The sequence below is a fragment of the Abrus precatorius genome, unplaced genomic scaffold (assembly GCF_003935025.1).
Source record: "Abrus precatorius isolate BTA unplaced genomic scaffold, Abrus_2018 Scaffold3, whole genome shotgun sequence".
In the NCBI taxonomy this organism is placed as follows: Eukaryota; Viridiplantae; Streptophyta; class Magnoliopsida; order Fabales; family Fabaceae; genus Abrus; species Abrus precatorius.
This window is the reverse complement of record NW_020874373.1, coordinates 32,197,619-32,225,599: the sequence shown is the minus strand read 5'-3', so window position 1 is coordinate 32,225,599 and position 27,981 is coordinate 32,197,619. Positions and strand designations below refer to the sequence as shown.

The 27,981-nt window shown below is 28.1% G+C and overlaps 3 protein-coding genes across 4 annotated transcripts; 1 reads left to right on the top strand and 2 right to left on the bottom strand.

The window, feature by feature from the left end:
* Positions 1-2: 2 nt before the first annotated feature.
* On the bottom strand, positions 3-3,118 carry LOC113861877. Its single transcript, XM_027494964.1, has 5 exons — positions 2,850-3,118; positions 1,891-2,123; positions 1,507-1,587; positions 732-1,079; positions 3-308 (listed from the first exon to the last, which is right to left on the bottom strand). Exons 1-5 carry the CDS (start codon positions 3,004-3,006, stop codon positions 207-209), a joined length of 921 nt encoding a protein of 306 aa, XP_027350765.1. The 5' UTR covers positions 3,007-3,118; the 3' UTR covers positions 3-206.
* Positions 3,119-5,820: 2,702 nt separating this feature from the next.
* On the top strand, positions 5,821-14,939 carry LOC113861963 (serine carboxypeptidase-like 20). The gene is made up of 15 exons (XM_027495093.1): positions 5,821-6,017; positions 9,061-9,277; positions 9,613-9,764; positions 10,171-10,247; positions 10,982-11,104; positions 11,386-11,488; positions 11,757-11,794; positions 12,008-12,109; positions 12,339-12,431; positions 12,582-12,821; positions 13,425-13,490; positions 13,566-13,687; positions 13,814-13,927; positions 14,094-14,139; positions 14,548-14,939. The coding sequence occupies exons 2-15, from the start codon at positions 9,126-9,128 to the stop codon at positions 14,629-14,631; spliced, it is 1,512 nt and encodes a 503-aa protein (XP_027350894.1). The 5' UTR covers positions 5,821-6,017; positions 9,061-9,125; the 3' UTR covers positions 14,632-14,939.
* Positions 14,940-16,394: 1,455 nt separating this feature from the next.
* Positions 16,395-20,399, bottom strand: LOC113861681 (probable protein phosphatase 2C 33). Of its 2 annotated transcripts, XM_027494659.1 has the most exons (6): positions 19,338-20,399; positions 18,784-18,883; positions 18,262-18,651; positions 18,035-18,152; positions 17,309-17,532; positions 16,395-17,184 (listed from the first exon to the last, which is right to left on the bottom strand). In XM_027494659.1, exons 3-6 carry the CDS (start codon positions 18,583-18,585, stop codon positions 16,693-16,695), a joined length of 1,158 nt encoding a protein of 385 aa, XP_027350460.1. In that variant the 5' UTR covers positions 18,586-18,651; positions 18,784-18,883; positions 19,338-20,399; the 3' UTR covers positions 16,395-16,692. The 2 variants fall into 2 exon arrangements, with proteins under 2 accessions (XP_027350460.1, XP_027350459.1); XM_027494658.1 differs by lacking the exon at positions 18,784-18,883 and having other exon boundaries at positions 16,399-17,184.
* Positions 20,400-27,981: the final 7,582 nt, after the last annotated feature.

Here is a 27,981-nt window from a genome sequence, read left to right as displayed (position 1 = left end):
TAGCTGTAATCAAATGATCCTTTGTGATTGTAGTATCAAAAAAACTAATGCTTTGGCCTTCCAAATGACCAAAACTCCTAAGGAAACATCTGAGTTTATAGTCACACTTCTACAGCGAGAGCATAACATTAAGATTATAAGGTGATAATCACAATATATAGAGATAAATATTGGAGAACAAAGGGATACAAGTTCAGATGTTGGCTTTACAAAGTTGTCCTAAGAAATTGTACCACAAAATAAAGAACTGCAATGAGTAGTGCAATCTGGTATGCATCCTGTTGAAAATTGTCATCCCTTTGGAAGAACTGAATAAAAGCACAAACCCAACAATTAACTCATGAAACAAAATTACCTATGTTCTAATAAGACAATCAAGAGCAATTTTCATTTATGTCAACTTTTCTTGCAAGGCATTTATACCATCTTGTTCTAGTGAAAGATTTGAACACCTTGCTTGATCAATGGACTGAGGGATATTTAGAAGAGTTTTCAAGAAACTTATTGAACTTGTGAAAGTAATTACGTGTGACCTTTTTATAAACTCTTCTAAGCTTTTTTTTTTTTTTTGTCTAAACCACAGGTATCTTCCACTGGAGTCAATCCTTTTTATAAACTCTCAACAATAGTTAGCATGCAATCAACCAAAAAACAAATAGAGCCTAAACTATTTATCCAAACCCACTCTAGATAAAGCAAAACACACCAAAATGAAAAGGGATAGAACTCACCTTTGTTGGATCACCTGAAGGATCTGGATAAATCTCCAAATTCTCTTTTTTAGTTGAAAATTTACTTAAATTCTTTGCATTGTCAGACAAGTCTTTCACAGATTCAACAGTGGAAAAAAGGGCACGTGAAGCCCAGAAAAATGCCTGAGCACCAGCAGATGAAGCTGATAAGTCCCAGAATTCCTCATGCTGAATGACTTGACCACTAATTTGGTTAAGAGTAAACTTGGAAGTAATTCTAAGTATCAAATCTCCTCCTATCCCACCAATTAAAGATTTTGGCTTCCCTCTCATTGTCCACTTTATACTTAAAACACTTGTTGATAGCATCACCATTTCCTGTACAGTCTGCCAAAAGATTTCAAGTTAGAAAATGTAATTTTGTTTCATTACATCGTTACAACATTTTTTTTTCTAATTTTATCATTTAGTATTATTTACAAGTGAAAGAAAAGATTGTTAGAGCAATAAAAACATATCGGATACTAAAATAAAAAACTCATTCCAATATAGCTTATGCATTTTCAGCCTAACAAACTAAAAAGGACTTGTTATTAGTTCATTTTTACTGTAAATTTTAATGCACCTCAATGTGATTTTTAATTTATTGATTCCTTCATCAATGTCTCAGGGATATTGGTTAATTAGTTTTAAAAAGAAAGTATTGACCAAATAATAGACACTATGCAATGAAAATTAAGAAGGAACAACAGAATATCCCTGTTTCATGGATTAATTGGTGCTCTAGGAGAAGGACCCCAAAAATAAAACTCACCACAGATGGGTTGTCTAGTGTACTGGTTGCCCATAGTGCTCTTTTGTACTTCTCACGACCAGTAAAACTCCTGATAGGATCCTGATCACAATAACAGTATCATAAACAATACCAACTTATAACAATACAAGATTAAATTATAAGATAGAGAAATTTACAAGGATAGTCAAATTATAAGATTAAAGACACGATAACAATGTCAAATTTTTTAGGTAGTCAATTATATACATTTATTCCAACTACCCCAAAATTTTTTGGACCTTATGGGATAATCATGACTGCCCTTGACTATAATGTAACAAATTGATTTGATGTATTAATATTACAATGGATCATGTAGTTTTCTTGATGAACAAAAATGTTATGGCCAATTCAGGTAGATACCTTGTATGTGACAGAAACAGCAAATATCCCAAGTGATCTATTTCCCTCCCTTAGCTCAAGTATGTCTCTTGCAAGTTGTCTTGCAGTGGATTCTACCAAGGGACTGCTTATGCACTCAAACTCATTGCAGAGTTCACCAAAGTCCATACCATCAACCATCTTGTCAGCTTCTGAATATGATGTCTTGGTTGTGGTATCAGAAGACACTTCACTCCTATCAGCATCATTCACCACTGCAAAACATCATCACATAATATGTATCAACGCATTGCGCTTACTATATACTAAGAGCAGTGATATATGGTCATCCTATCAATTCTCTATAAATGCTTTATAAAGAACGTATTAAATAGAAAAAGAAATGCATTCAACATCTTTAAAACATAAAAGTAAATAAGAAAATTAATAAAAAAAATGATATAAGAAATAAAATTATTTTATATAACTTGATATTGTACTAATATATATGTATGTAAAATATATTAAGTTAGTATATAAATAATTTAAAGTTTTCTTATAATGTTTTTTAATAATCTTTTTATGTTTTCAAAGTCATATATTAGAATCTAATCTTAATCAATTATAGAAGATTGAAGTATTACCAACATCATAACCCTTTAATTTTACATGAATGGTCAACTTTAGTTTAATTTCTTTAACATCTCAAGCTACACACAGATATGTATGTAAATAAGAAAGGGTTTAGTTAACTGGTTCCCAAAGAAATAATCATATTTTTAATAAAAAATACGTTAAAATATATTAAAATTCATTAAAAATATATTTATAATATGTTGAAAATAAAACCTTTTTACTTGTAATTGTTGTAACCTTTATCCATTTGGCTATAAGAGAACAAAATATACAGGAAGGAAAACATGGCATGGCATGTGACATACTAGTTTTGTTCATGTTGATGAATTGTGGTGTGTGAGAGAGAAGAAATTAAGAAGTGAAACCTTGCAATAAGAAAGGGTGGTATTGGTGATGATGATGGAAGGAAAAGGGCATGCATGAATGCATAATTTTGGAGGGAATGCATTTGTTGTGGCGGAAACCGGCGGAGGAAAGAGAAGGAGCGGCGAGAGAAGAAGAAAGAGTAGCAGTCAAAGTCATGTCTCCCCATTCCGTGGCCAAAGGTGTGTTGTTTGGGATTACAAACCAGATATGGAGAGAACATGAGCCTCTTCTTTTTCATTTTTTCTTATTTTTCTTCCCATTCATACTCATCTTTTGGATAAGGTGGGCCTTTAACTTATCTAATATTGCCATGCAATGCATCTCTTTTAATCTTTTTTAAAGAATCATTTCTTTGTTTAGAATTGAGTTTAAATATTTGTCATTATTTTTTTTTTTTAAAAGTATTTATTATATAGATAAAATTTGTTGATTTGTAGTGTTAAATTTGGACTTTTATATTATTCAATAATTTTTATATAATAAAAGATTGTCTAATTTAATTATTGAATCATCTTATATTATTTATGTAATAATGTATATAAAATTTTAAATCATTTAAGTAGTTATAAATATGTCATCTAAAATTTAAAATTTATTTATATTTTAAAAATATATTATATATTAAAATAAAATAATGTGATGAAGTATTTATTAATTTTATTTTTATATAAAATTAATTTATTTAATAAAAACATTTATATAACAATTAGATTAGTTAATTTATCATTTTATAAAAAAAATTAAATAATATAAGTGTTTAAGTTTGATCTTTAGCGTTAGCATATTTTAACTCTTTATTTTTTTTATATAATAATTTTTTTATAAAAATATTATATTTTAACTTAGTTTTAGAGAATAATGTTTACAAAATAATAAAAACAATGATTTGTATACACTACTTATACTTTGATCCACTACAAAGGGGAAGGTAAGGCCTATTTACGAAAGGAGAATTGATTCTTGAAAGGAAAAATCTACTTGGTTTGGTGCGATGTCAGCCGCCAGCAAATGGTGCCACGGAGAAAATAAATAAGAGGATGAACAAAAAACGACTTTACTTAGTTAAAAATTGCAAAAATTGTCAATGGAACAAGAAATTTTCTTACTTGCGGTGAAAACTTTATATAGATTTTATATAAATATTTTTTTATTTTTATTTAATTTAATCTGAATTTGATCTGAGTCGCGCACTTAGATACGATTAATGAGTCTCCTATTAAATTTTTTTTCATGTATATAAATAACATTAAGTCATTTGTCACTTAAATTAACTTCAATTAGTAAATTTTATATAAATATATTTAATTGAAAATGAGAACTATTTATATTTAAATATTTAATTGAATAAAATTTTCAACCGGCACTTGTAAGAAAAAATAATAATTATTATTATTTTATAATTAAAAATATAAAACCAAATTACACATCTTAATTTTTTTAAAAAATAGACCAGGAATTTAAGGTATGTGTACGTTAATTTGAACTTGTAAAAAAAAAAATTTTATCCTTAACTTTTTCTTGTAAACATTTATCAAAAGTTTATTCAAATTTAATCACAGTCACCTAATTAACACATACAATAATATAATAAAATAAAATAGAGTTATGATTCTCTCACACGCTCGTCAATTAACAATAAAGGTATAAATTAAAAAAAAATATTAAAAGGGCATGCATTAGCGGTCCTTGTTCCTTGAACTTACTTTATTTTCTTTTAAAATGGACCTCTGTTAGTGCAACAATGATCCACTTTTGATTTTTAGGAAAGATAATGAAATGAAAATTAAGACACAGGGTTGTATTTGAAGAATAAATTGAAGATAACCCCTCTCCTATTAATTAAGAATAACATTCTTATGATAAGATATATTACCAATTTATTAATATTTTATAATGTTAAGGATTAAAATAATTAAGATTGATAATCAAAGGATTGTTTTTAAAAACGAAAATACTTAACATATATATAATCTTGAAAATTAATTTGGAGCTCAATTTTACACACTTCACACTACTGCTTAACTTTTAAGTCTTTTTCCAAAATTACATGAAAAATAGCTTCTAAGTTCTAAATATATTAATTGTTATTTTTTATCAAATATGTTTATTTATTTTTTATTTGATAAGTATTTTTTTCAAGACACCCATTAAAGTAATTCCATTCTAAATTAATAGAGAACGCATTTTAACATTGGCCAAATTAAGTAATGGTGCATATTCTGAAAAAAAAAAGTCAAAATTTTATAGCTGATGACATAGTAAAGCCAGAAGATCAAAGAACATGCTTCTATCACAAACACCTTTTCTAAACAAGGGGCAGTAGTAAAACAACATATGATGATTGAAATCAAACCAAAAGCTAATGAAAAGGAGGATCAAACGCTCACTTAATTACACACGTGACCTTGTTAGATACTACTATTTTACTTAAGCCGGCACCAAATTCTAAAAGCAGAAAGTGTTAAGAGGAAACAAAAATTCTAAAAGCAGAAACACAATTTTCAACTTTATTCAGATTCAGATAATGGATTTTCTTTTTTGCTGGGTCTACTTCTTCAAATGGAATTGTTAGGTAGGAATTGTGCATGAACCGAATTTGGCTATCAAAACTCTCAGTTCCATTCTATATATGGAGATGCTGAATATAAATTTTCAAGCATTGGTTATTTACTTGCTTTCAGCTTTCATAACACTGCATGGTTTCTTTCCCACCTCAAAAATATTTCACTTTACCTTCAAATGAGTATTATTAAAGGTGTCAAAATAGGCTATACAAACAGATATATCAATTTAATGATCATAAAATTGGATCACCACTTCATAAAACTTGTTGACTTTATTTTATCTAACTGAACAAAAGTTTTTTTAACTTTTATTTGAGCATTAAAACAAAGACTCAAAGTCTAAGTACATTTTATATCTATGGGATTTTAGCAAATATCTAATGTCCTGCTGGCTTGGCAAATGGTCATGGCCACTAGCTAATATGTGGTTGGTCCCCGTATTGTCATACGATCTCATTCCCTTGAAATTCAATTATTTCTCGTTCTTAGAAACTTAGCACTTCAACACAATGGAGTCTCCAATCTCTCTATAAATCTGCTGCACAAAGAAACAAAGTTAATCATCATTCTCTATTTTTCCTATCTACCCTTCTGGAAAAACAGGTTAGTTCATCGATTCCCTATCTTTTTCTTTAACTTTTTAAGTTTTGCCACCAAGGAGGCATGGAACTTGTTCCATTATGCTTTCTACAACATGAGAATATAAGATTCTTAAAAACATATATATAGTTTTTCAGCACACTACAATAAGTTTCGTTTGGTTTCACAGGAATTAACTGTTATGCGTCTCTTGTTGACTAATCTAGCTCCAAGTTAACAATAAATATTGTTAAAGTGAAACAAATTTTAATTAGAGAATAATATAAAATATACTCATGATAGTGCTCTAAATTTCTTCTTTTCTTTTATCCATTAATATAAGGATTGAAGATATATACTGAAAAGCGTCTCTATAACATAGATATGGAGTTGGGAAGCTTTGGATATATTTGTGGATAAGGTTTTGTTAGCCAGCAACTAGATCGAGTTTATGAGTAAATGTTAGCAACAAATTTTTAATATTTTTTTAGTATATTTTTTATTATTAGTTAAAATTTATTAAAATGTATAAAAATTACTCGAGTCTTATTTTTTGTCACTTTTATATTAATATTTCTTTTTCACACTTTTTTAATTTTTTATAATTTTAATTGTTAATAAAAATCATGTTAAAGGGTATATTACTAATATTCCTATTATTCACTACCATAATTACATACTAACTATATATCAACCACCCCAACTGAACTTCACTTTCCTAGTCTGTGTCTTCATTCCTGAATCATCCACTAGAGATCTAAAAAAAAGTTAATTGAGAAAATGAAAATTACGTTTGTCTCTTTTCAGTGACATTATATATATAAAAAAAAGTAGAGGCCAAAGAGGGGCCACCAATGCACAATTCATTGAAATCAACGCATTATTAATTTCCCACTAAATGTATTTTGCATCAAATTTTCTAGTACAATTGCCTTTTGGTCTCACAAGTCTTAGGCAGCAAACCTTAAGTAGACCAGCAAGGATGTGGGCAATTTTTTAACCTAATTTTATCAATATTTTTCTTAAACTTTGTTTGAGAATTAAAAATAACGAATTTCAAAGATAAAATATAGTTAATAAAAAAATTCTCAAAATAAGGAATCAAAAACATTGACTTAAGAGAATTTTAAAGAATTTATAAAATATTTGATTCTTATTTGAAAATCTCAAATAAATATTATTACTAAATAAGTAAATTTTTCTCTAAAATAAATTAACCCTTATATGAGATATTAAATGAAGGGTGATAAAAGGGGTGAACAATGAAGACAAAAATGCAAACATATTTGGCAGAATAGTAAAATTGATTGATATAAGGAGCCAATGTCAGATGAAAATCCATTCATAATTCAATGAAGGAAACAATATATATAGTCTTCTGGTCCCTCTTCATGGACACCATCCCACTGTGCTGAGTGTACAATCACATACCATTGCCCATTATATGATTAATTAAAGCAATACCCACCCAAAACCCCTTTATTTTTTCCTTTTGTCTAAACGTGTATCCTCTACTCTAAACTATTTTAATTATTTCTAATAAAAAATATTTAAAATTTTTCATGCACAAAAATGGGAATTAAAACTTTGTTTAAGAAAAGTATATAGCACTTATTAATTAATCTCACCCAAATAAATGCTTTGCCTTTGTTTGGTTTGGGGTGAGTCTTGGCAATTAATCTTCCAAGCAAGACCTCTCCTTTTTGACCAATAATTTGTTTTGGTTTGCCTCCTTTTCTTGGCTTTCTTTGTTTTTTCTTTATTGGGTGCACAGTGACAAAGCCACGTTAAATTGAGAGGCTCCCAAAATTTCTTTTAAACAAATATTGCATGAAACAATCAAAATATTTGATGTCCCCACACAAATAATATCTCATCCTTTTACTGTTTAAGTCTTATGAATCGACGCCATTTTTTTATTCCTTCATTGACACTTAATTTCTAACCACAAAAGGATATAAATTTCTTTGTTTTTTCCACTTACTGTGCAAATATTTAGACATAAAAAATACTTTCTACCTTTCAATAGTATCACTCTGTCTCTCTCTCAATCTCCGCTTTTCTCTCCGTGATTTCTTTGGTGATATTGATACTTAGAAATAATACATAATTCTCATACATTGATTTATACATGTACAAATTACTTATAATTCTCGGATTCTTAAGTTAGTTTTGTTGAAATTTCATGTGCTACAATTAAAAGTATGTTGAAAAATTGATGAAGCTCTATATAAAGAGAGACTATTGATATGGCATGATATATTTTTTGAAGTTAAACACACGTGGATTCCCTAACAAACGCAGCCCATGCGGATTTTCTCATGAATTTTCTTCCAATACCATGCCATATTCCTAGCTCAACTTTATTAAATCAAATGCTTGACCTAGATATTGCAATACAGCTTAACTAATGATTCTTTAATTTTTTTACTTAGAGATCCTTAAATCAATCGCTTAAAATTAGCACAGTATATAGTATTATATACAATTAATTTTATTATATATATATATACATATTAAAATAATACTTTATAAAAAAAATTATTTTAAGCTCTCTTACACTTAAAATAATATATTAAATAGAAAAAAGATCTTCTTATACTAGTATAAGTCTAAAAACTCTTACACTCGATCTAAATCTTTCATTTAACTTACATTTAACAGGTTATAATTTATTATTTCATTAACCATTAGATGTAAATTAAATTAAAAGCTTAAATTAAATGTAAAAATTTTTAAACTTATACTAGTGTGAGAAAATTCTACTCCTATTAAATATATAATAGATACTTAGTCGGCAATTTATGTAAAAAATATGTAAATATTTTTTAATCTCTAAGATATTAAAAAATAAAAACTGCATGTTTAGATAAAATATACAATACACTCTCAAGTTTATAGGTTGTTTAAAAAAATACTGATTAAAGTTACAGTAAAAAGAATAAAGAGATACTTAAAAGTCATCTTCTATACTTCTTCAAAAAACACTACTTTTTTTTTATGTATCTTACACACACACACCCCTCATTATATATAGCTATGACTTGCCCTTGTTTCATTTCATCAGTTTTCTTCCCAACACAATCTTGGAGTGGTCATTGGATGAAGAATTAGCTGAAAAAATTAATTGACATGGGCAATCACAAGTTACTACAATATTGGGCTGTGTCACTTTGTATGCTTTTCTTGAGTCATTGGATCTGTGTTGAAGCTGCCCCTCAAGGCTCTATCATCACACAACTCCCTGGCTTTAGCGGCACTTTTCCATCCAAGCACTACTCCGGGTATGCAATGCATTATTTTTCTTCTATCATCAAGATCAAGAAACCTTTCTTAATAAAGTTACTTTAGTTAAATTTCTCAACAAATAAATTCCTTGCACTAATTATATGTAATTTATATAGTTCAACGTCTTTTAAAAGCTTTCTTTTTAACCTTTTTAAAAAATACTTGTAAAATTAACATAACTCAAAAACTCTTAATAATAGTGCATTAGAAACTAATCCAACCTATTGGAGCTTAGTTTTATAACCCAAGCACTTCTATATAGATAGTTTTCATCAACTAAACCATGTTAAACTGAAAGAGCTTTTTTGTTGGGATGAACTATTGAATTCAGATATATAAGCATTGATGGAAATGCTGAGAGTGGGAAGAACCTGTTCTACTACTTCGTTAGTTCAGAAAGAAGTCCAGGGAAGGACCCAGTTGTTCTATGGCTGAACGGTGGACCTGGGTGCTCCAGCTTCGATGGCTTCGTTTATGAGCATGGTATGCTGCCTATGGTACTCTACATAATCTATATGTTGTTATTATAATCTATATATGTATATATACATGTCACTCTCATAGAATTTAATCTTCAACTGTTCTTGTGTGGGCTTGCTTGATCGAGGGTACTAGCCAACATTTGAATTTGCAACATTTTTGTCACTTTTAGTTAGTTAGAAGGTGCCCCTCTTTATTAAATTGGGGACCAATCTTAAATTACGTTGCTTTAGTTAATTTGCCGCATATAAATTTGTCTAATGCGTACACATAAAGGGAAAATGGTGAACCGTTGACATATATAGTGAAAGAGTTAGATTGTTCTCGTGGACGTCCTTTCCTCACCATGAATGGATATAATAATTACTTTTGTGTTAATTATGTGATTGTGAAATGTGAATGCATGCAGGACCATTCAACTTTGAGGCTGCAAAATCAAAAGGGAATCTACCCACTTTGCACATCAATCCTTACAGCTGGTCCAAGGTTAAGAATCGTGACTCCCGGAATTCAATAATGATATATATTTCTACTCATCACATAGATAATAATAATAACTTGCATCTATTATATATTAAAAATATATATTTGTTAAGTTGTTGGATTCATAGATCAATCACATAAGCTTTTCTCAGTATTAATTTATGCATGATATAATAATTCTCCTGATGTTTATTAGCAAGATCCTGTGTTTAGACTAATCAATTACGTGTTAATTTAACTAATTTTTATATTTGATAGAGCTTTAAAAGATTATTTATTTAAAATTAATCTCAACCAAAGACAAAATTGGATTGTCTTTCTATTTTATTCCCTCTTTTTGTTCCAAGGTTATTCCCTTTGTTTTACTTGAACGGAATAATTTTCTTAATTTACCTATTGCCAACTTACGTATAATCCCCAAAAGCAAATAGAAAAAGACTTGAACTACATATTTTATCCTTGCCCATTTGTTTAATAAATATTTATTATTCTATTTATATCTGAAACACTAGAATATTGTCATCTCGATGGAAGAAATTAAAATTAGTTCCAATAGTTAAAATTTTAAAAAAATATATACTTAAATTGATTAATGTTAGGTTATGTACTACTTTTTTAGTCTGCATTCATTCTCATTAAAAAACATATTTCACTAACAAATTACATTTAATATTAGTGTATTTAAAACACATTCTAATAGTACCTTATATATTTGTCTTAATCAATATTAATTTCAGGTTTCCAACATCATATATTTGGATTCTCCCGCGGGTGTTGGCCTCTCTTACTCCAAGAACTCAAGCAAATATGCTACTGGGGACCTACAAACTGCGTCTGATACCCATGCTTTCCTCTTAGAGGTACTTCCAAGAGGATATATTATCATTTAAAATAGAATTAACATAAGAATTGGAAGAATATATATTGTTAGTTTAATATTTATTACGTATCTTTCTATTTTAAATGTTTATACGTCAATATTTATTATTAGTTTTGCATGTCACAATATGATACATGCACGAGAGGAAGCATGGTGCAAATAATAATAATAATAAATGAATGATATATATATATATATATATATATATATATATTTATTTATTTATTTATTTTTACTTTTGGATTCTTTTTCTCTTGGCAGTGGTTTCAACAATTTCCAGAATTTCTGGCTAATCCATTTTATATTGCTGGGGAGTCCTATGCCGGAGTTTATGTGCCTACTCTAGCTTTTGAAGTTGTTAAAGGTATCATTATATTAAAGTTCAATTTTGTCTATAACAATGCCATGCACCCTTCGTGAATTTGTAAATTCTTTTTCGTATTGTAACTTTTTATATTAATTTTCTAACTCTTGTCGGTGAGTCCGTGAAAAGGTTTAAAAAAAAGTTACACACTCATAAAGTATGTATGGTACTACAGTGATACAAAGTTTTTAATTCCAACTTCTTGTATTTATATGAACAGTGTTTATGATTAGATCATAGAGTAAATTGTTTGTGTATACCATGCCAGGAATCCGGAGTGGTATAAAGCCCGTGATCAAGTTTAAGGTATATATATATTTTTTTAATTATATTATTATGATTGTGAAAGTTGGTAACATATAATTATTTTTTTACACGCTCTATTATATATGATGTAAATTTTATGAGTCATGTGAAAGGAATGATATTAAATTTCATAAATGATGCTACATTGCACTTTATAACGTAGAAAGTTGGCAAATACCTTAAATTACCTTTGACTTTTTCTTTGTTGTGTAGGGTTACATGGTTGGAAATGGTGTCACGGACGAAATAATTGATGGCAATGCTCTTATCCCATTTGTGCACGGGATGGGCCTCATATCCGACAGTATCTACGAGGTGCTTTGAATAAATATTAAATTTGTCAAGTACAACGTAATCCATTTTTGTGATTTTATTTCTGATATTGAAATTTGAAGATCACATAACAAATATGTTCTATTAAATACTTTTAATTATATTTTCTTTTGCACTAAATCTTTTTTGTGTGTGTGTGTGTGTGAATGTCTTGACATTATTATTTTTTTGTCTTACTATTAATATTATGCAATTCAATCATAATTTGCAGGAAGTACAAGCTTCTTGCAAAGGAAACTACTACAACTCCTACTCTTTGGACGAAAATGATATGTGTTATAAGAACTTGGAAAAAGTTGATAAGGTGAGACATATAATTAATAGAGAAAGAGAAGATGGTAGCATGCATGGGTTTCTTTTTCTTTTTATGATTATTGTGAATGATAACATTTATTAATAATAATAATAATGTCTCTTTATTGGGCACACGATCATCACTGTTATGTTATATCAGGCAATTGATGGGCTTAACGTGTACAATATACTTGAGCCATGCTACCACTTCCCTGATGCTGCCACAGCCAAAGGAAATGGAAGCTTACCCCTAAGTTTTCATCAATTAGGGGTTACAGAAAGGCCTTTCCCAGTGAGGAAGAGAATGTTTGGTAGAGCATGGCCTTTTAGAGCACCAGTTAAAGCTGGCCTTGTTACATTATGGCCCCAATTGGCTCAAACGAGGCATGTTGCCTGTGTTGTAAGTTACCAATTAATTGCATATATCATATGATTCATGTATATATACATAGAATGTATTTGGTTGGTTAGCAATTTAATCAAGTATTTATTTAACAATTTGTTTATATTCTTTTGTTGAAAATTGAATTTTGAAAGTGACTTATAAATTTTAGTCTTCAGAAATTATTAATATTTAAAAAAAAAATATTTTCTGAAGATGACAAAAAGGTGGTTTGATTAAAAAAAATAAGGGTATAAAAACAAAAAGATTATTCAATACATTCATGTCATGCGACATATATAAATGTTAACATAGAACATATTGGAATCCAATAAAAAAAAATTGATAAACTATCAGAAAGCAATAAATAATTTATAAGAGACAGAAACTTTTTCTTTAAGTTTTTCATAAACTTTTTAAAAACGTTTTCATAATTAGTACTATATATGCTTTTAGAGTTTTGACTTGATCTTAGAATATAACATTTTGTTTAATCACTTGCTGATTTAAATGTGAAGATTAGCCAATGAAATGATGAGTATATATAGCAATTAATTGATTATGATTGAAATGAAGTGATGTAATTAATTCTATAAATATGTTTGATTTGGCAAAGCACAGAGTGATGAAGTAGCAAGTTCATGGTTAAACAACGAAGCAGTGAGGAAAGCCATTCATGCTGAGCTGGTAGCTAATCACTATATAATTAGCATGATTCAATATTAACAATTAAAATGAGGATTAAGTTTTATAAATTCGCAGGAAAGTGTGGCGGGGCAGTGGGAATTATGCACCAATAGGATAGAGTATGATCACAATGCTGGAAGCATGATACCATACCATAAGAACCTAACCATGCTGGGCTATCGAGCACTTATTTTCAGGTGTCAACCACAAGTAGCTATATTGAATTTCAATAATATTATTAATTGGAATTTAATTAATTAATAATATTAATTAACCTTGTCATAATTTTAAATTAACATCTTTAATCATTATTTTTATGGCAGTGGTGACCATGATATGTGTGTGCCATTTACGGGAAGTGAGGCTTGGACCCTATCTTTGGGATATAAGATTGTGGATGAATGGAGGCCATGGAACTCTAATAACCAAATTGCTGGGTATATATGCATTATTAATCTTTAATTCTCTCTCACTCTCACTATTACTATGCCTAACATATATATATATAATTCTACTTCCCTTTGAAATGTTAAAAACAATACTTCATGAACTTAACATAAATTATGTTCAATTGAAGTGGTGTTATTCTATCATGTGCTGCAGGTACTTGCAAGCATACGAGAAAAACCTCATTTTTCTCACAGTTAAGGTGAGTCAACTTATTTATTACATCAAGTCAACTTTTAAATTGATATCATAATCATGTTAAAAAGGTTCATATATAATTTGACCTCACAAAAATAGTGTCTAAAATGAGTAAAGTATATAGACTTAACTAAAATGACCCAAATTTAATCTGAGTTCAAAATTTAAAGTTTAAGTCTTATATTTTATCAGGATTATTTGAACTGGCCTGGTTACACTGGCCTATTTCTCCAGCTCTAGCTAGTCTTTTCAACAATATTCAATGAATTATATAAATTTGTTAGTTAATTTTGTTTGATTTCTTCACATGAAAATTATGATTTAGTCACTTGACACCATTTTTTTTTATCTCAAATGAAAGTGTATAATTTATTTCCTTAATTCCAGAGTTATATACTTAAACATGATGCAGGGTGCAGGGCACACTGTGCCGGAATATAAGCCACGAGAAGCATTGGATTTTTACAGCCGTTGGTTGGAAGGGAAAGCAATATAAGTAAATGCAAATGATATGAATGAATTAGGCTACAATAAGCATACATGATTAGTGGCTACACCATTGCATTGAACTTTTAGTGTTTCCTAACATTTCTTTAAGTTTGTGATTTATCCTTACATTGATTAAAGGAAATGTAAGTGATTATTGTTCATTTAGTAACTGTGATTGGCTTCATATCTCAATGGGTCAATCCTTTCGAAGAGAGGATGTCCCAAACAAACTTGTAATTGTTTTCTAAGTGCAGCACAACCATCCATGAACTAGTTTACTTCCATAATTGTGATGGGAAATATGGTTTGTTTGGTACTACTGTGTTGAATGCAAAATGAAAATGAGATCAAAGAAAATAACATAAGAAAAAATAAGTAAATTCTTTAGCTGTGTGAATTGAAAGGGAAACAAAAGAGAAAATGAGAAAAAAAAATTATTTTGTTTGCTTGTTGGGATTGATAGAAAAATGAGAGGGAAAAAATGATTTAATATTATAAAATTATAATGAATTTATATTATTTTGAATTTGTTAACATTTCTAACATACATTTAAAAGACACACAATAAGAAATTAATAAATAATAAAATTTTATTAAAAATTATAGCATTTAATATTATTATTATATATATATTTTTAATATATTGAATCATGAGAGTTTTTAAAAAACGACTATATATAATTTTTTATTATATATCCTTAGTAATACATTAAATGATTAGAAAATCAATTAATTTTAAAAAAAATCAGGTTAATTGGTTAAGAATATTTTATGTTGTTAATTAATACCCTTAAATTATATTAATTATTAATGTTGTATTTGGATAAAATAATTCTAAATTACTAGATTATATATATTTGGATAGTTAAAAAAATTGTTTTTTGAATACTTCATATTTTTTTAATTAGATAAAATTTATATCAAATTGAGAGAATTTTAAATGACAATTTTTAAAAAAGTTAAAGAATTTGTTATATTTAATTTCTTGCCATCATTAATAACTCCTCTTATATTTCATTCTCACTTAAATTATTTTAATTTCATATTCTCTATAAATTCTAAAGTTCTACGTTGAAACGAAACCTAAATGTCATATTTCTGACATATCAAGCCTTCTTCCACTCTCATTTTCACTCACTCCTTAGAAACAAGAAAATATAATGATGGGGTCACTCATTTTCTCATTATATATAGTCTCCCAATCCCTTTGCGTAATTAGTTAAAAGATTATTCAAAATGCATTAAAAGTCATGAGAAAAAGTACATTAATTATATTTTCTGGCAAAATATCTTCACTTTCTTGCGTTGTTCCTCAACCATACTTACCTATATTTTCAATAATTTGTTTAAATTTCTTGTGAATTTATGGCGTCATAAATATAACTACGAACTGTTTTTGAACAGAAATTGACACTTCATAGTCACATCAACTTAAAAATTTATGAATTACAGTATCCACTTCATTGATTGCAATTATATGTATATATATGTGCATGAAATACCGCTGTCAGTGGCCACATAATGCACACACTGGACCGCTGGCACCAGCCCACAACCATCACACATTAATTTCCATTAGAAAAAGGTATTAAGGCTTGAAAAAAAAAGAGACCCCTTCATTTGATTTATGAACCTAACCACTCTACACGTCCTTATCACAATTCCCTGCTCATTCATTCATCAACTTGCATAATACATTATTAATAAACACACACACTCGCGAATCACGCCACAAACTGCCAACAGAAAAGGTAAAAAAAAAAATACTAAGGTATGAAAAAAGTAGAGAGTTTGATTTTACAAAATTTTCAAGCACACATGAGAGGAAGGACAGATTTCCAGACACACTAAAATAGCCCGGCCATCCTCTCAAGTCCGAATTTAAGACCAAAAGAAAAGCAAAAATCATCAATGGGTTGGAACATGAATATATAAACCACAAAAGAAAATTGTGCAAAAGAACAAAAGACAAAAGGGTATGCATGTATCTATATAATAATGATAGAAAACAAAAATAAAGTGAAAGACCATTTTTTTCACTATCTCATGATTCCTTGCTTGAATCATTTCACTTGTGTTTTCTCATGTTTGCAGCAGCCTTGTCTTCTTTGTCAGGGACAAACCTTGGAAGATTTAACAAAGTGTTCACACGTGATACACCTTCAAGTGCAGACCATTCTGTTTCTGACTCAGCATCTATTTCCTCTTCCTTGGACACTTCCTCATTGTTGTCTTCATGGGAAGCATCATTGGTTTCCCTGCATGTTCCAGACCTTTCTAGAACAGTAGGTCCAGAAACATCTCCATCGCCATTGTGAACTTGGATCGCTGAACTAGCCTGCTCCATGGAGGACTTGTTGGCATGGGAAGCGCTAGACACATTTTGTAAGTCTGAGTCAAGAAAGAGGCAAACCACAGCACAGTCATCTACTTTGGAAGTTGGATACTTGAATCTCCAAGCTCGAACCGCCGACTCAACCAGTGCTCGAGCTGCTGTGGCACGCCTTGGGGCAGCCGCCACAATGTCCACCACTTCTTTGTTTGAGAGCACATCCCAAATCTGCGCCATGAACAAACATCACCAAATTTGAGATGAAAGTGGGAAAAAAAAGATAACTGAACAAGTAAAAAAACTTGGTAGGAAAGTGAAGTAACAATACAAGTCAGTAAGTAAAGTTTCTTACCCCATCTGTTGCCAAGACAACAAATTCATCTTTCTCTGTGAGTCGTCTGTATGATACCTCTGGAACAGATATCAGACCAAAATCTTTAAGACAAAAATCTCCAAATGCCCTTGCCATGGCAAGGCCAGGGGAATCGTTGTTTGGCAACCAGACACGAGCCACTTCAGGTTCATCCTGAAGAGCAAAAACGCGTCCTTTACATTTGTGAATTCTCTCTGCTTCGGCTGAAATTAGAAGGAAAATTTTCCAATCAAGAAGTGAATCAGGAAGCAGAATTAAGGGGTTATAAAATAGTTTCAAAACTAAAAGATCAAAAGCACCATATCTCTTACTTTGACACACAAGCTGAAATTTCTAGACATATGCAGACACTATTCATTGACATCAGGAAAATGCATAATAGCCTGCATGCATGTACATCAGTACATGACATGACTGTGAGATAGATATTTCTAGGAAAACCTAAGGTCCAAACCCGATAGAAATAACTTAACGGAACATGTTTGCACTAAACTATATTCTTCTAGAACTGATCTTAACTTTTTTCTAGTTTTGTCACATATATTTAATAGATTATATACAATGTATGCCAAGTATTTCACATGTATTCGAACTTAAATAAGAAAACAAAGAAATTTTATTAGTTTCCTTGACTTAATAGATGCTCAACAACCTAATGCCACTGTACAACAAAGTAGGCAAGAATTTCCCAAATGAGAGATATACCTGGAAGATTGGGTTTTAGATCCACAGTTAACTGGACAGCAACAAGATTATTATCTTTCTCTCTTGTACCCAGCACAGCTCTAGAGTCACCAACATTTCCAATAATAAGATCACGGCCCTATAAAGAAAGCAAAATCCTTTTTTATAATAATCCCATAGTGGATAATTCTAACAAAGTACATCATATACAAGAGAATCGCTAATCCACAAGGTTTACAAGCCAACACCTGCTTAACCAGAGTTACAGCTGTTGTCCCACTACAGAAGCAATCAATACTTTGGTGTGTCTTCAATTCTCTATCCATAACTTTAAATGCCTTCAAAAATGTCTCTTTAAGTGTGAGAAAGATTTCAGGGTGTTTTTCAGTTTCCTCAGCATCAACCGATACCCTGGATTCCTCATCGGCAGATGCAAAGGCAGCCTCTTCTGAATTCATGCCTCCTGCAGTATTAATGCTAATCTCCTTGAGGACTTCTTCACCAGATACATTAACTTCCCAGTTGGCATTCAGTTTTAGAGGAAGAGAATCCCTCACTCTTTTAGCAACCATGTGACCAAATGGACCGTGGCCATCAAAAACTCCACAGAAAATTGTATCTTGTCTGGAACAAAAGTTCTGCAACGTATGATAAACAGAAGCAACGAAAACTTCACTCAACAGAAAAAAAAAAATAAACAGCAATCATCCAAATACGAAGGTAGATAATCAAAAGAGCAGTAAAGGACAACGAATAAAAAGCCAAGTTACAAATTTTCAGATAAGTTGACGCTCAAGATCGCACTATTCATGCTGTGGTAAAGCACAACCAAGATCTTTCAGAACATGAAAATCATCCATCACCTTTCATCTAGTGATCCCAGCAGAATAAAATATTAGATCCTTAATGCACAACACAATATCACAACCAAAACCAGAAATAGTCATACTTAGCCAAAGTAGTGAATTAAGGATCAGTGAAAACCACAACCATGAAAAGAAAACCATACTTTTGCAAATAAAGCATGGAACATAAAGGATGATCAAGACAAGTCAACAATCAAATCATCATGAAGCACGGTAGAAAATCACATGTGGATGTCACAGACAAAAACAACACATGTGCATATATGGCAAGGTAGAAAACCCCAGATGAGGCAAATCAACCTCATTAATATCCTTATCCGGATAGAAAAAAGATCTAAACTGTGAACAAAGTAGATAAAATGTTGTAAACAAGACACGAAAGGGATAATGACCAAATTTAGAAATGTGAAGCGACAAATGAAAAGAGAGAGAGAGAGAGAGAGAGAGAGTGATCTAACCTCCCAAACAACCATTGCATCCTGGTTGGTACCTTTCTTGCCTTGTTGAGTAAACAAGGAGGCAACTTGGCTGGAGCCATTGAGGAAGATCCTACCAGGGATCCTGTGGAGTGGCTCATTCCTCCAATACTCAAAGGAAGAGGCTCTTGATCCAAGCCTCTTCTTGGAGTTACTCTTACTCTTTCTGAAAGATGAAGAGGGTGAAGTGGGGTGTGGGCTCCTGCTTTCCAAAGAGAAGCAGGACCCCATCTTAAGGGCCCTAAGAATGCTCAGAATGCACTCCACACCACTTGAACACACGGTTTCTTCTCTTGACGGATCCGTCACAACCCACTTTTCGAATAACCAACAAAATCAAAACTTTCACAATCCCCTCAACAACAACTCCTCCTTCAGCCTCAACAAGGCTCTTACCTTTGCAACCTTTTCACCACCCCACCAAAAACTTCAACACCCTTTTCAGATTGAGATTGCTGAATGGTACTGAACCACTTTCAATCATCAATTAAGGTGAGAATAAGATAAAAAAGATAAGAAAGATACAGGTTTTTTTTTAGGTAATGGAAAACCCAACAACAAAAAAACTGCTTTTTTTTTTTCTCTCTCTCTAACTTCGGCTTTTGTTATTGTAAAATACTAATAGACAATTCACACATGGCCATAAAGTGCAGATCTGCGTAATCCACTGCAGTTCCCCACAAAGATTACAGCACAAAGTCCACAACAACCCTTTTCTGTTTATCAAAATTTGTATTGGAAAATGAAGAAAAGCGTTGAAATTTGAGGTACCCAGAGAGGAAGTTTAGAGCTTTGGATGAAGAAGAGTGATGGGGTTTGAAAGTGGAAATGGGTTGAAAAGGAGGAATGTATGTGAGAGAGAGATTTGAAGAGAGGGAGAAACGGACAAGTTGAAAGAAGAGAAAGAATAGGAACCACTAAGAACGCAGAGGTAGAAAACCCCGCTATTGAGGACGTCACTTTCGGACGGAGAGAGAAGGAAGCTCAGAGAGAAATCAGACACAGAGAGAGAGAGAGAGAGAGAGAGAGAGCAATTTTTGGACAAAGCCCTCCCTTGGAGTTGGACTTTTAAAAACATGTAACTTTGTGTAAGATATTTAGATAAATTTAAAAATAATTTTTAAGTGTATTAATTATTTAAAAAATTATAAATTTATTTTATTGTTATATTTGTGTGAATAAAATACTTATTTAAGTTTTATATAAGTAAATATATTTATTATTTGAAGTATTAAATATTAATTTAATTATTTAATATCGTGCATATTTTTAAAATAAAATATATCTATATTATATAAATTTTTTAATTTGTTCTGATAAATTAGTTATATATTTTTAATTCTTATATTGAATAGAACAAATAATTTATTTAGTCTCAACAAACAATTTTTTTAGGATTATTTTTAAAATAATATTTTTATTAATGTTAATTTTTTAAGTTAATTTTAAGCATTTAAAAATATTTTTATTATTGATATAATGTTGATTTTTTTATTCTTAAAATGATAAATATTTGTTTTGGTAAATTTTATCGTTTTTTATTACTTATTTTCAATCTTAAAAAGTTGATGCTACGATTTTTATTAAAGTAAGGTAATTAATTCTTTCATTAATGTAGTTACACTCATTTTTTTTCTTGTGACAGATTACTATTTTAGCTCTTAAAAAAAATTTATTCAATCTAATTAAATTAAGGAGAATTTATCAATTAATATCTTAAAATTGATTTATGAAATTATTAATTATAAAATTTATAAATAATAAAATTAATATCACTTCTTAATTAAAATGAATTAAGGTTAATTATGTTTTAAATTAAAGTTGTTTCTGTATTTAAAATAATAATAAAATTTAAACTTAAATAATTTTTATTTAAATAATTAAGAGTTAAATATATAATTGAGAAACATAGATGTTTGAATGATTAAGATGTAAAATTAATAATAATCGAAGGATTTAGTAAAATGAGATTAAGATTTTGCTGGATAAATTTTGAAATCTATTAAATTTTAATGTTTTAGTTAGTATATATTGACTAAAAGAATGTTTAAATTGTGTTAGAAAATCATGTTATAAACATTTTTTAATAAAAGTATAGATAAGTTAAAAGTGGACATTAAATTTAAAATATTAATACAAATGACGAGTTTAATATCTATACATATAAATTTAAAATCAAATAAAAAACATTTAAATATTGCAACATTGTTTAAAAACAATCATTAATAAAACAAAAAAGTTTGAGACATGATAACAATTTGCATAAATTCTTAAAAAAAACAATGATAAAGATTTCAGTTTTTATGTTGGAACAACGATAAGAAATTTTAAGAGTGAAATTTCTTGGAAGGATTATATTTTCATGCAAGTAATTAGCATAATTTGAATTAAAAATTAAAAAGGTAATCATAGGGGAAAAATAGATGAGGAATAAGAAAAATAATAATTTTACTCAAATATTACTGAAAAAATAAATGCATTTATCGTTTTGTAAGTATTTACTTATTATTTATTTTAACAACTTATTCAGTTAATTAAAGGCATATTCATTCATCTATCTATATTATTCAAAGAAGGTTGGTGAAGTAGATTTGTGTTCCCCAAGATCCTCACTTTCGATCAATTATTGGGTGGTTTCAATGTTTGTAATTTTAGTTAATTATTATTATATGTGAGAGAATTTTAATTTTGTGTATTAATAGTTGAAATTATAAATATATAGCAATTTTAGATTATTTAATAATTTTTCTTACTTTTTCCATTTACATCTTTTTTTATAAACTTTTAAAATTTTAATTGTAAAATAAAAAAATAAACATTACAAGATTATTACCTTTGTTTTGTTTAAATCACAGTTTTAAAACTTATCTAAAACTGAACAAACCTAAACTCAGAAATAAATGCTTTAAATAAATGGGTTGTCTGAACCAAAAATGGGTGAAGATGATTTAATAATAAAAATCTTAATTTGTTGTATTTTTGCAATAAAATATCGGATAACTGATTTAAAAATATATTTATTTTTATTTTGTTTTAAAAAAAGCACAAACACTTAATTAGGATAGATTAGGTTACATCTCTCCGCAAAAATTTTAAAAAATACTGACAAGACATTTTAATTATCTTTTTTTTCATACAAATTATTTTTATTATTTATATGAAACTATTCTATTGATAGTCGCTATCTATTATTTTAAATTAGCTACTAACAAGGTAATTATTACACAAAGAATAATAATAAAAGGAATAATGATACCATAATATTAATTTAATTTTTTAAATATTAAAAAGTTCACATAATTTTTAATAAATTTAAATTAATAATAAGAATAGTTATTAACTTTATCATAAGTAAATATTTAACGTAAAAAAAGTTGTAATACGTGGAGCTTCACCTATCAATCATGTTCGTGGCCTACATCGCACGGATTGTTCACATATGTCACACCTTCTTCAACTACTTTCTAAATAAAATATATAATAATACATTAAATTAATTCTTAAAATGTTAAATTAACAATTAATTTAATTTTAAGAATTATAAATCACATTTAATATTTTTTTATTTTAAAAATTTATTTATTCTAAAATATTTTTAAAATAAATAAAAACTCAGATGATATTTGCATATAACTTTGTTATTATTGAACTATAATTTTTCATCTTATAAATTATGTATTTAATTAACTTAATTTTTTATAATTTCATGTTAATTTATTACTCAATATGTTATATAATATTAAAAATATATTATTATTATTAGTCTGATTTTTATTCAATTACAATTGATGAAATGAACCGTGAATCAATGATCTCACTAATTTAATAAAGGTCTAATTCTAAAAACATCAAGTGCACATTTAAAAAATATATTAAGCACATTGTTATTGTTATAATTGAAAATGCTTGAATTTAAAAATATTTGAAATAAAGTCTAAAACGTAATGGTAAAGTAAAATCTTAAAATGGCTATCTGGAAAGCGTTACTATTTGTGATTATTGAATGATATGCAGAAGGGACCCAATATCTCTATCAGCTATGTCTACATTAAAACGTGAAGCATGCATCCCTTCCTGTTTTTATCTTGTTACCCTCTTTATGTCATGCCACCATCATATAATAGAGATCGATTTATTCAACTTTTATGTTTACTTTTTAAGAGACATTCAATAGTTTTTATTTATTTGATTTTTTTAAAATAAGTAAATATTTTTAACTTGATTTTATTGGATTAAACTTCAATGAGTATGTATATTTATTTCCATTTTATAATATATGCTTTATGTGATAAAATGAATAAGTAAACTTTTAGTTTGAGTTGTTTATTTATTTTAAAATATTTTGATACTTTAAATTATTAATGATCTAACTTTTATATAGAGAGAGAGGGGTAAGATTTTTTTACACCAATATAAGTTTAAAAACTCTTACACTCAATCTGAGTCTTTCATTTAACTTAAATCTAACGGATTATAATTTAATACTTCATTGACCGTTAGATTTAAGTTAAATAAAAAAACTCATATTAGATATAAAAGTTTTTAGACTTATACTAGTATAAGAAGATTCTTCTCCATATATATATTAGTATTTTCTTATTGTAAGTTTAAATTTTTTCAATCAATTTGATTTTTATTTAACTTACATGTAATGGTTAATGAAATAATAAATTATAACATATTAGATATAAATTAAATAAAAGACTAAACTTTCTGCCATACAAAATTCTTTTCATATAATGCTTAAAGATATTTTCAATTTTGAATATTAGTTTCAGAAGTGATTTTCTATTCTGATTTAAGTGCGTTGGAAATTAATACAATTGGGTTGGACTAGAATCTGCAGAAGATGCAAATGACAACATTAATTAAACATTAGTTTATAATACAAGTGATTAATTTGTTTGTTTGGTTTGCTTGTGGATCTTGTTTTGCTTTTGGGCTAAGTGATAGAAATCTACGTTATTCAATTATTCTTTGATAGTCTGATTTCGTTGTCGCGATGCATTAAATCTTGCGTTGACACAGGCTTATGTAACAATCAACATGTGAATAGAAGATAAGCTATGTTATATATGTTGTTTTTTTGTCTCCTATAATATATAATATGTATGTGTATGTGTCTTTGACAAAATGGTGGTGGCCATTGCTCAAATATGTGCAAGTTGTGTGGGCTTAAAAAGCAAGACATGAATGGCAAAGAGGTGTGGTGCAAATTTTCCATTAATAACTTAGTTAATGCTCAAGAAGAGCTGAAGAAACAATAGTATCAAGCACATTCAAACGATGAAATTGATTAATGGTAAAGAGAAATTGGGCACATCATTATTTTGAGAAAAGTGGAGTTAGATTGCATCAAATCATTGAAATGGGGTCTAATCTTTATAAATAATTCTGTTAATACTAGAGATTATGTAATAAATTTGTTTATCAGCATTTTTATAAAGTTATATTTTTATTATAAAAAAATTAATTCAAGTAGCAAGTGACTTGATATCATTTAACTAAAATTTTGGGTTCAAATTTTTGTGTATGCAAAAAAATCTCTGCTAATAGACACATCTATTACTATCACATTCAAGTAAACCACCCAAATCAAATTTGGATCAAATTGGATGGAAAAAAAAAAGTTATATCTTCATTGTTTATATAATTTTGAGTTGTGGTAATAATTAAATAAATTATTTTTCAATGTTTAGAATTTTAATTTTTATTAAATTTTTTATTTAAGAGATTTGATAAATTAATATAATAATTGATCATTAACCCTAAAATGAGTGTTATAAAATTGCCATTATCCTTTTAATAAAGAGTCAAAATAGGCCAACATAACCCATTTCAATCAATCCATTGTAGATTAAGAGATTTTGAGATCAAATCAGGTTAATTTAATTATAGGTTAACTAACAACTTAAAAAAAATACATTTTTAATCTTAAATTTTTAAGGACTAAAAAAACTTATTGGTAATGGACTGCCTAATTTCGAGATCAAATTTATCCAAATCCCTTTTTTTTATTATTTTATAAACCTAAAGTCCAATTTAACAAAGTATGTTTATGTTAAAATTAAATAACATTTTAAAAATACCCACTTTGCATCAGTTAAGTTTTGAATTCGCCCAAATTTTGCTTAAGGTTATTACTATTTTTTTCTTCCCATGTTTTTTAGCAAAGCTAAATAATCCTTAAAAAAAACAAAGTTAAATAATCAATTCATCAGGTTTGGCTCATTTTAACTGATCTTTTTCTTTTTCTTTTTCATCAAATGTCAGATCGAAAAAGCTGAAACACAATAAACTTATTTTTTAAATTCTAAAATAATATTTTCAAAATTAGACCGATTTTTTAACTGATAAAAAAATAATTTAAAATCATACAAAATTGATTTGAGATTTTATAGATATTCCAAATGTATAATAAAATATAGCATATATTTATTGAATTAAAATTATAAAAAATTAAGACATGCAAAATATGGTAAAAAAATAATAATTCGGGAGACATATACATAAAATACATAACAAATAAATCATATATTGCAAAAACAAAAAAAAACCTGAATATGTATCCTTAAATACATTTCCACGCATAAAATTAATTTAATTTTAAAATGCTAAATACAAAAATATTTAAACTTAAAAGTGACTTTAAGTGGAAAAAAATAATTTAAAACTTACTATGTATTAAAATTATATAAATTCATGTAATTTAATAAAAGTACTATCACCTGAAAATTAATTAAATTTCACTATTCTTTAAGATGGATATTTCATTTTTAATTAAAAGTATATCGAAAATGGAGATTTTCTAAAGATGGGCCCAATAACAAAGAAACAAATCTTGATTAGATATTTTTATACAAAGGTTGGAGCATCTTTTTAATGAATTAGTTTTAAAATATTTAAATGTCATATATTACAAATTAAGATTAAAATTAAAATTTTAAATATTATTACTTGCTATATCTTCTTAAATTTAAAAGCCATTTAATAATCTTCTAAATTATATTGAGATATTAAAAAATATTTACGTATTTTTTAAATGAATCACTAATTTTAATGTTAAAATTATCCGTGATAATTGTTTTTAAAATTCATTTTAGAAAATAATGGATGAAGATTTTTCAAGAAAATATAGGAAAATTTTTTGTTTTTCAACAACTATGTGGGGCTGAAATTAATAATCATGCCGGGGGGGTTAATATTTTTGGTAAGAAAAGTGACATGTTAGCACATAATAGTGTTAGGCATGGACACATCACAAGGGAAATAATCATTCATGAAATCCATTCATTTTATCACAAATCACTTTTCTTGGCAAAAAATACGATTTTTTTTTTTAAAATTCAATCCCAGGCCAAATGTTTATTGAGCATGATGAAAATGACACAATCATATTTTCACCATTTTTTTTATAAAATATTCAAAATAAAAACTAAAATAAAAGGTAAATTTAATAATTATTCTTAAAAGTGTTTGAATAAAAAAAAACTTTAAAGTTAAATAAACTTTTATTATAAAACCTTTAAAAAAATCATTAATTTTATCTACCCATAAGCACCTGCATTCTGCACTTTAGGAAGAGGGTAATGGAAAAAAGCAATTTTTTAAAATAATTGTTTTGTCGTGCAAAACTAAGTTCTCCCATATAAATGATTAACGTGACCAATGAAAGTAAAATTTTAGTTTATAATGTTATGTGAATGATAGGGAAAGTATCAGTTTTATAAGATTCAGTCAAAATTTCAAATGACCAATAACTCAAAAAAGTAAAACAAATAATTTGAAACGTTGCTACTCAAACATACTTTATTTGGGTAAATTGTAAACGTTTTAAATTATGATTCTGGTAACTATTATTGCACTGCTCCTTCTTCACTTGTTTTCCTTTTCCTTTTTTTATTTGGGCTGAAAGTTGACGTTGAATATAAGGAAAGGATCTATTTATGCTAATGTGATAGTCATAAATAGCAAAGCTTTGAAACCTTAGGCTATTTTGTTTTCGACCTCATTTCTGTGAATATAAAAGTTAAAGAAAGGAGCAGGTAGAGCATTTGCTTTCAACGTGTTGCACAGCATAGATGCAGGCATAATAGTTGACAATTGTGCACACTTAAAATAAAAAAAAAATAGGTCTAAAGAAGATAATCACATAAATTTCAACAAGACACTTCTAACTTCATTTTGGAAGAATTTGTTTAGTAATTAGAATAGAAAAAAAAAAATACTTTATTTTATTTTATCTTAATTTATCATTTGATGGGTTAATAAAATGATTTTTTAGTTTCTTTTTTTCTCTCTTTTTCACCCTCACAATTATTTTTATCCTTTATTTTTATTTCTATTGTTGTCACAATTGTTTTTATTATTGCTATTTTATGTTAGTATTGTTGTTATTAAGAATATTATCTAATTATCACACACCAACCATTAATGGATAATTACTATTTTCATTATTACTATTACTGTTATTGTCATTAAAAATATTATAACCTTATTATTGTCGTTAAAATTAATATTATTACTATCATTAACTATTATCTAATTATCATGTACCAACCATTAATAGATAATTACTATTTTCATTACTACTGTTACTGTTACTATCACAAATGTTTTATTATTT